Source organism: Sphaerodactylus townsendi, linkage group LG01 (assembly GCF_021028975.2).
Source record: "Sphaerodactylus townsendi isolate TG3544 linkage group LG01, MPM_Stown_v2.3, whole genome shotgun sequence".
NCBI lineage: Eukaryota > Metazoa > Chordata > Lepidosauria > Squamata > Sphaerodactylidae > Sphaerodactylus > Sphaerodactylus townsendi.
The window spans coordinates 5,906,648-5,915,157 of record NC_059425.1 but is presented as its reverse complement, the minus strand read 5'-3'; the positions used below and the strand labels follow the sequence as shown (position 1 = coordinate 5,915,157).

At 60.3% G+C, this 8,510-nt stretch overlaps 1 protein-coding gene across 1 annotated transcript in view; it reads left to right on the top strand.

The window, feature by feature from the left end:
• LOC125436340 (high affinity nerve growth factor receptor-like) overlaps window positions 1–8,039 on the top strand; it is a 15,353-nt gene extending 7,314 nt beyond the window's left edge. Inside the window, exons 6-10 of the mRNA XM_048503261.1 lie at window positions 62–213; window positions 891–1,063; window positions 2,635–2,878; window positions 6,288–6,446; window positions 7,303–8,039. Coding sequence (XP_048359218.1) covers window positions 62–213; window positions 891–1,063; window positions 2,635–2,878; window positions 6,288–6,446; window positions 7,303–7,488 — 914 coding nt within the window. The 3' untranslated portion in view covers window positions 7,489–8,039. The remainder of the gene's footprint in view (window positions 1–61; window positions 214–890; window positions 1,064–2,634; window positions 2,879–6,287; window positions 6,447–7,302) is intronic.
• The last annotated feature ends 471 nt before the right edge of the window (window positions 8,040–8,510 follow it).

Below are 8,510 nucleotides of genomic sequence, written 5' to 3'. Positions count from 1 at the left end.
CGGGGTCTCCCCCCCTCCTGACACGGGTGTGAGGGGGCCTGGTGGCTTCCGTGGAGTGCAGAGCCCACCTTTCTCCCCGCAGGCGTTCACCACATCAAGCGCCGAGACATCGTCCTGAAGTGGGCGCTGGGGGAGGGGGCCTTCGGCAAAGTCTTCCTGGCAGAGTGCCACAACCTGAGTCCCGCCCAGGAGAAGATGCTGGTGGCAGTCAAGGTACTGGGATGTCTCAGCCCTTTGGGGGGGGGGGGGTGCGTGTCTATGGGGTAGAAGACCCTGTCCTGCTGGGGCACTTTGCTTGCAAAACTGTGCTTGATGCAGAAACAGTGAGACAAATTGGCCAAAGTAGCCTTCACTCCCAAGAAGAAAAGTTGGATTTATATCCCCCCCTTCTCTGCTATAAGGAGACTCAAAGGGGCTTACCAGCTCCTTCCCCCCCCCCCCACAACAAACACCCTGTGAGGTGGGTGGGGCTGAGAGAGCTCCGAAGAACTGTGACTAGCCCCAGGTCACCCAGCTGGCGTGTGTGGGAGTGCACAGGCTAATCTGAATTCCCCAGATAAGCCTCCACAGCTCAAGTGGCAGAGCAGGGAATCAAACCCGGTTCCTCCAGATTAGAATGCACCTGCTCTTAACCGCTTCGCCACTGCTGCTCCTGAAGCTCCAGCCAAGTAACTTGTTACTTCTCCCCAGAGCTGCCCCACTTTGGTGCTTGGGTGAGCTTGGCAGTCAGGCTGGCCCCAGGTGATGGGGGGGGGGGGCACACACCAAGTGGCTGTCCCACCCTGGCCAAGCCCACAAGTGAGACCTTCCAGATGTCTCCTGGTTCCTGCCGGGGGGGTGGGGTGGGGGGGTCGCTCGTGTGCCCGGCCCACACAGCCTTTCTTCCCAAGGCCCTGAAAGAAGCCACGGAGAGCGCCCGCCTGGACTTCCAGCGGGAGGCCGAGCTGCTGACGGTGCTGCAGCACGAGCACATCGTCAAGTTCTACGGGGTCTGCACGGAAGGCGAGCCCCTCGTCATGGTCTTTGAATACATGAAGCACGGAGACCTCAACCGCTTCCTCAGGTGAGAACACCCCCCCCCCCGGCCTGCCCACGCTGGAGGTTCCAGGAGGGCACCGTGCATGCAGTGTGCAAAACAAGAGAGAGGGTGCAACAAGGGGGGGCACACACACACCCTGGGCACGTGGCTCTTCTGCCCCTTCCTAGATCAGATGTGAGCAGTGCGGGGATCTGGACTCCAAGGTCTACAGGAGAGGAGGAGTAGGAGTCCCTGCCTCCCTCTCAAAGGCCACGCTCCCCTCTCACGCTGGTTGGCCCGCTGGGCAAGAGATGAGGCAGCCTGAGTTGCCGTGGGGCAGAGCAGCCAATTCCGCCCCCCCACCTGCCCCCCACCTGCAGAGCTCTCAAGAACCCTTTGCTTCCTGGCGTTCTTCTCAGCGCACTGAAATGTCCCCGTTTGAGCTGCTTCCCCCAGCCAGCCAGCCCCCCATCCCATCCCATGCCCCCCCTCCCCTGCTCCATTATGGCAGGAGCTCTTCCCCCCCCCCCCCACTAATGCAATCTTCCCTTGCAATATTGATTAGATTAACTGTCTGAGAGGCTCAAATTGAGGGAGATCGGCCATCAGCTGGAATAATCAGAGGCTCTTTCGATTGGCCCCCCAGGTATTGCCAATAGCCAGGAGCTGCCAATGGCCCTGCTGAGCATCTCTGGGACGAGCGAGCGCCGCGGCACGCCTTTGATGGTTATTGTTATCAGACGTGGCATTAGTGGCTGGGCTTCAGTGGAGCCCGGGGGGCCTCAACCGCCACTGTCAGCCGTGCTTTGTGTCAAGCAAGGCCCCGCCCAGTGAGCAACAGGGCAGGGGGGGGCTGCTGCCTTGGGAAGAGACGAGGCTTTGGGGGAGCGCTGCTCCTTCCTGCCCAGGAGAAGGGGGAGGGAAGGGCGGCCGAGGCGTATTCCTGCCCCCCCGCCCCCCCCCCCCCGCAGCCTCTGCCATTCCTGGTTGCCTCTGAAAGACAGACTCCTCTCGCACTGTGTTCCCGCGGACAGGAGGGAGGCCAGAGGGAGCACGGGACAGGCACGGCCGAAGGGCCCCCCCATCGTTCAAACGTCTGTGGTCCTTCACCTGCCCCCTGCACACCTCTGGTGGCTTCTCAGCATCAAAGCCCCGGTGGCCTGCTTGCCATGAACCGTCTTCCTTTCTGGCTGTGGTGCGTTCTCCGGGGGGCTGCGTGGCCGTGGTCTGGTAGACCTTGTTCCTAATGTGATACACCTCTGAAGATGCCAGCCACAGGTGCAGGCAAAATGTTAGGAACAAGATCTACCAGACCACGGCCACGCAGCCCCCCGGAGAACCCACCAGAACCAGTTGAATCCGGCCTTGAAGGCCTTCCTTTCATTGCTGCGGGAGGACTCCAGGAGCAACAGCCGGGCTCCTTCAGCACTTTAGCTGCAGGTCTCGTTGTCAAAGTCAGGCCCGCCGCCACACGCACCCCTGCTGCCCTTTGCCACCCAGGAAACCCTCTAAGCAGACGTGGAGGCAGAGGCCGTGGCTCTCCCAATGGGGCCGAGTCGGTTTCCCCGCAGCACCCCTGAGCCCAGGCCGACACTCTTCCCCTCCCTCCCCGGCAGGTCCCACGGGCCGGACGCAAAGATCCTGGACAACAACGGCAGCGGCCAGTCCTTCGGCCAGCTGGACCTCAGCCAGATGCTGCAGATCGCCACGCAGATCGCCTCCGGGATGGTGTATCTGGCCTCCCTGCACTTCGTCCACCGCGACCTGGCCACCCGCAACTGCCTCGTGGGCCACAGCCTGGTGGTGAAGATCGGGGACTTCGGCATGTCCCGAGACATCTACAGCACCGACTACTACCGGGTGAGGGCGGCTCCCAAGCCGACACAGAAACCCCCCCTCCTTCAGCCAGGGGAGGGGGCTGCTGTTGCCCCCCTCCGCTGCCGGCCCCCCACCCCCACCCTGCCCTGCTGTGAGGACTGTCCACGGGACTCCTGGACCTCTCCTCTGACTGCCGTCCTTGCGGCCAAGTCCACCCCTCCCTGCTGCCCTCCGGCCACTGGCCTTCCCGGTGCACCCCCCCCACCCCAGCTGTCCCGGCCGTGGAAGCGTTTGTGCTTCTGCTCGTCATTGGTTGATTGATGGTCAGGCAGCTGGAGGAAGGGCCAGGGTCGGCCTCCTCCGTCCGAGGGGTCCAGCAGTGGGACCCTCTGGGTGCGGTCCTGAGCCTCCCTGGCAGGGGGGCTGCTCCTTTAGAGGTGGATCAAGCCAGCCTGGCTCAGGAACCTGCCCCCAGTGGTAGGGGGCCTCCTCGTAGCCCAGCTCGCCACCCTCCAACCTCTGGTGAGGAGCCAGGGCACCCGGCGGCGGTGGCAGCTGCTGCTACGGCCAAGGAAGCCCCCTCCCTCCCTCCCCGCCCCCCCCCTCCCAGCTGCCCACGGAGGCTGCCTCTTCTCCCTCAAGGGCTCTGAAGGGATTTGCTTCTGTGACAGGCCGGGGGTCCACGGGGGCCACTCCTGATTATCTTTTTCCCTTTTAGCTTCTGCCCTGGACCTCGATTCATATTTAATGGGGGCTGCGGTGGAAAAACCTGTAAGCACTTAGTAGGCAGTGGAAACACAGGAGGCCTGGCTGGGGGGGGCGAGGGGGGGCAGGGAGTTTCCATCAAATGGTTAATTAAAGAGGGGAGAGAGGCAGAGAGTGGGGAAAGTCTGAGAGCAGGATGGAGCCGGAAAGTTCCCTCCGGAGCGTGGCCGCCTCCTTTGCCTTTCTTGTCAGCCCCCCCCCCCCCCCGCCTCTTTCCTGCTCTCAGGGTGGCTCCCGTTTGCAGTCAGGTGGAACTCACACACACACACACACACACACACACACAGAGTCTCTCTCTCACACACACCCCTGGACTTAACTAAAGTGCAGCAGCATTTGTACATCACATAAAAACAATTTGATAAAACAAGCAACTATAAATCCATGAAAACTCAGTCTTAAAATGACATGTTCCCCCCCCCCAACCCCCACTGGTGGGACTTGCCCCTCTGCCCGAACCTGGCTAAAGCCCTTCAGAATAGCCCTGGATTACGGCCAAGCCAAAAAGCCAGGACAGTGGGAGCCCCCCACCCACCCTTACGGCAGGGGGTTGTGTTGGAGGCGGGAGGGGGCCCAAACTCAGTGCTGAGTGTGCCTTAGAGCAGGGCTCTTCACACTATGGCCCTCCAGATGTTCAAGAACTACAATTCCCATCAGCCCTGCCACTTGGCCATGCTGGCAGGGGCTGATGGGAATTGTAGTCCATGAACACCTGGAGGGCCATAGTTTGAAGAGCCCTGCCTTAGAGGAAGGTCAGGAGGTGGGAGGGGAATACTGAGGATAGACCTTGCTGGGGAGGGTGAAGCTGCCTCACAGGGAACATGCCCCCCCACCCGTGCAGGCCAGCTGGCCACGTGGGGGTGCAGAATTGCCCCCCACGCCCCTCCCCTCAGCCCTGCCCTGCCCGGATGCTCCTTCAGCCTTTAGCCATTCAGTGAAACACCCTCAGTGGCAGGAGAAAGATCTGGCTGAGAGCAGCGGCCGTCTGGTCTCCTTGTCTGGATTGAGCTCCAGTTTGCTCCCTCTCAGCCACCCGCCCCTTGCAGACCGTGAGGCAGAAGCTGCTCAGCCGGTGGGCTCTCGAGAGCCATTTATAGCTGGCTGTCCCCAGCCAAACTGCAGCCGGCCTCATTAAAGGGGCTTTTGACATGGGAAGGATCACAGTGGTCTGTGGCACGCACGCACGCACGCCCCCATCAGCTCCCAGGGGGATAGTTCAGCATCTTCCGCTGCCAGCTTTTCTGTGCAGTCTGATAGGAGAGACCTTTTTCATGCTGCTCCTCCAGAGCAAACTCACTTTCTGGGCACCTCCAGCGGTGTTGCCCGGCCCCCGGGGCCAAAGATGGTGACGTGTCTAGCAGCGATAGTGATGGATTCCCTTTGTCCCACTGGAGGCGGAGAGTCTCCCCGAGGGCCCCACAGCCACCACCTCTTTTCCACACACTGAAGAAGAAGAAGAAGAAGAGTTTAGATTTATATCCCCCCTTTCTCTCCTGCAGGAGACTCAAAGGGGCTGACAATCTCCTTGCCCTTCCCCCCTCACAACAAACACCCTGTGAGGTAGGTGGGGCTAAGAGCTCTGAGAAGCTGTGACTAGCCCAAGGTCACCCAGCTGGCATGTGTGGGAGTGCACAGGCTAATCTGAATTCCCCAGGTAAGCCTCCACAGCTCAGGCGGCAGAGCGGGGAATCAACCTGGTTCACCAGATTAGAGTGCACCTGCTCTTAACCTCCTACGCCACTGCTGAAAAGGATCAACTCCAAGTCTTTCTGGAGCTGCTCTTCCACTCCCTGGTGTAAAAACGCCTTCTTGGGGAGAGGGCGTGGCTCAATGGAAGAGCACTGAGTGCCAGGTTCGATCCCCGGCAGCGACTCCAGTTGAATGGACCCAGCAGCGGGTGGCGTGAAAGGCCTTTCTCTGTGCTTGATGCCCTGGAGAGCCGCTTCCCGTCAGAGGAGGCCATTCGGACCTTGGTGGGCCGAGGGAGTCTCATTTGGCCTCAGGCAGATTCACGTGTTTGTGTGAATGGAGGCACAATGACTGCCCGTCCCCCTTCCGAATGGGAGGCATTCCCCAGCCTCTGTGCCGAAAGTCACAGTCCCCCCCCCTCACACACACACACACACACACACACACACACCCTGCAGGCTCCGGCTCACAACAAAGCCAGATGGGGAGGCCATTGAACCGGTGATGTGATTTGCCCGAAGGCCATGACCGGTTGAGTGCATCGAAGCTCTGCGAAAGGAACAGCAGTTTCCCTCCGGACCTGCTCAAAACCCCACATGGCAGGCAGGTTCTGGGGGTTGGCCCGTGCGTGCACACGCACACGCGCACACACACACACACACACACACACACACACACACACACGCACACACACACACACACTTTTAAATTGAGTGCCTAGCCCTTGTGGATTGTGGACTATATCGCACATGTGTGGACATATTTTGCAACCTGTTTCACTGTTGTTGGAAGAAAAGCTGCTTTGCCTGTCCTGCTATGCCCCCCCTCTGCCCCCCCCCCCCAGGACCTCAAATCTGGCCCAAATGAAAAGAGCTTCCTCCAGGGAAAGTCCTGGCGCCCAGCATCAGGCCCAACAAAAGACTCGGGCGGCTGTGGCCCAGTGGGAGGGGGGCTCCGGGGTGTCTGAACCTGCCCCCCCTCCCCCCCTTCTCTGCAGGTCGGGGGCCGGACCATGCTGCCCATCCGCTGGATGCCCCCGGAGAGCATCCTCTACCGGAAGTTCACCACGGAGAGCGACATCTGGAGCTTTGGGGTGGTGCTGTGGGAGATCTTCACCTACGGGAAGCAGCCGTGGTACCAGCTCTCCAACACCGAGGTAAGCGGGGGGGGGCATGCTCCCCACAGCCGGGGGTCACCCTTCGTAGAAGCACATTCTTCCACGCAGCTCTGGGAAGTTTGCACTCAGGAATCTGCTCTCAGGACGGCAGCCCAAACTTTTAGAAGAGTTGGCGCTTATCCCGCAGTTTCCTCTACCTTTAAGGAGTGGCTCAAAGTGGCTCACAATCGCCTTCCTTCCACCTCCCCTGCGGGGGGGGGATCGTTGGCCAGGGGGCTCTCTGCCCATGGACTTCCCTGGGACATCTGGCTGGCCACCACTGGAGACAAGAGTGCCAGACTAGATGGCCTCTCCCTGGTCAGAGGCAGAAGAGCTACTCAGTGGGCATTCTTATGACTCCCCACCCCACCCCCGCCACCCCCACTGCTGGGGAGCAGAAGGCCCTGCAAATTGGCCTGGCCGGAGCTTCTCCAAAAGCCGGGCCGCAGCAGTCAGGGCCAACGTGCCCCGCGAGGTCTCGCGCTGACTGGCTTGTGAGGGCAGCCCCTCCTCTGCTGGGCCTGCAAAGTTCTCGGGGAAATGCTGTGAACTTGAAGAACGCTTCACTTGTGGGGGCGGGGTGTGTGTGTGTGTGTGTGTGTGTGTGTGTGTGTGTGTGTGTGTGTGTGTGTGTGTGTGTGTGTGTGTGTGTGTGTGTGTGTGTGTGTTGTTGCCATCTGTATGGAGTTTGACTCAGTCGGACTGCCTGTGTTAAAGGGACAGAATTTTCTCCAGGCCTGTTGGCAACTCCAAGGCAGCAAGAAGGCTCATAGCATCCCAGGGAAACTGCTCTGCTTGTTTCCTCCTGTCTTCTGATGTTCTGTCTCCCCCACTTCTCCTCCCCCCCTCCCTACAGGCAATTGAATGCATCACGCAGGGGCGGGAGCTGGAGCGCCCCCGGACCTGCCCCTCGGAGGTCTACGACATCATGCAGAGCTGCTGGCAGAGAGAGCCACAACAGCGGTGGACGATGAAGGACATCCACAGCCGGCTGCAAGCCCTGGCCAAGGCCCCTCCTGTCTACCTGGACATCCTCAGCTAGGAGTGAGGTGGGGGGGAACAAAGTGCTTCTCCAGTCCCCCCACCCCCAAGATCAAACATCCTGGCTCCAAAAACTGGACTCCCACTAGTGCTTCTGCTGAGAGTCTAGCTGAGGTTCCCCTCCTCTGTGCCCGGGACTTGCGGGGGTGCCGGTGCTGCCGTCTTGGTCCGCTTCTCTGCCGAGACCCTGCAAGAGCTGCGGAGGACAGATTCTCAGACAAGAACTGAACTCTGGCCGCCTCTGCCTTCGCAGCCATTTGCCCTGGATGGCGGACAGACACACGCAAGCAGAGGGCTGTGGTCAGTGGGAGGGGAGGTTTTCCAGGCCGTGTGTTTGTGAGTTTGTGTGTGAGTTGCAGACACTGGTTGTGGGGGTGCCATCCTTTCCCCCGGGAGTGGGTTGGAGTCGAAGCTGTCTTGCAACTGAGAAATACTTGACTATTTACTGTTCTGAGCTTTAGCTGTATATTATACCATTATACCCCTAGCTTCTGAGAAGGGATGCCGTGCAAATGGAAAGCTTTCATGGAACGGGGTGCTTTGGCAGTGCAGGGCTGGCTGGGGGTGGGGGAAGAGTGGGGGGAGGGGTGGGGGTCTGCAGGACCATTCCAGGGGGTGGGGAGGAGATCTGGAGTTATGGATCAAATGAGCAAACATCACTTGGACTAAACCAAAGACCTTCATGTCGGTTTCTGCTTTGCATAAAGTCTAATCAGGCAACTACTGCAATCTAGGCAGACACTTTGTTGGCCTCATCTGTGGCTTGCACCTAAGACCCGCCCCCCTGGTTCAGGAGGAGAGCCCCCCGCACGCCCTCAAATGCTCTCCTTGCAGCTGCACCCCCAACGCCCCCCCCACCTCCACCCAGGGACAGAGGAACGCATGTGGGGGTCTCAGGCGGAAAAAGGCGTTTCCTGTTGTCACCTCCTGCCTGGCTCTTGGGACCGGAGCTGCTGCCTGGGATCGAACCTAAGGCGACCTGCACGCGTGCCACGGGGGGGCTCTGCCTTGGAGCCACAGCCC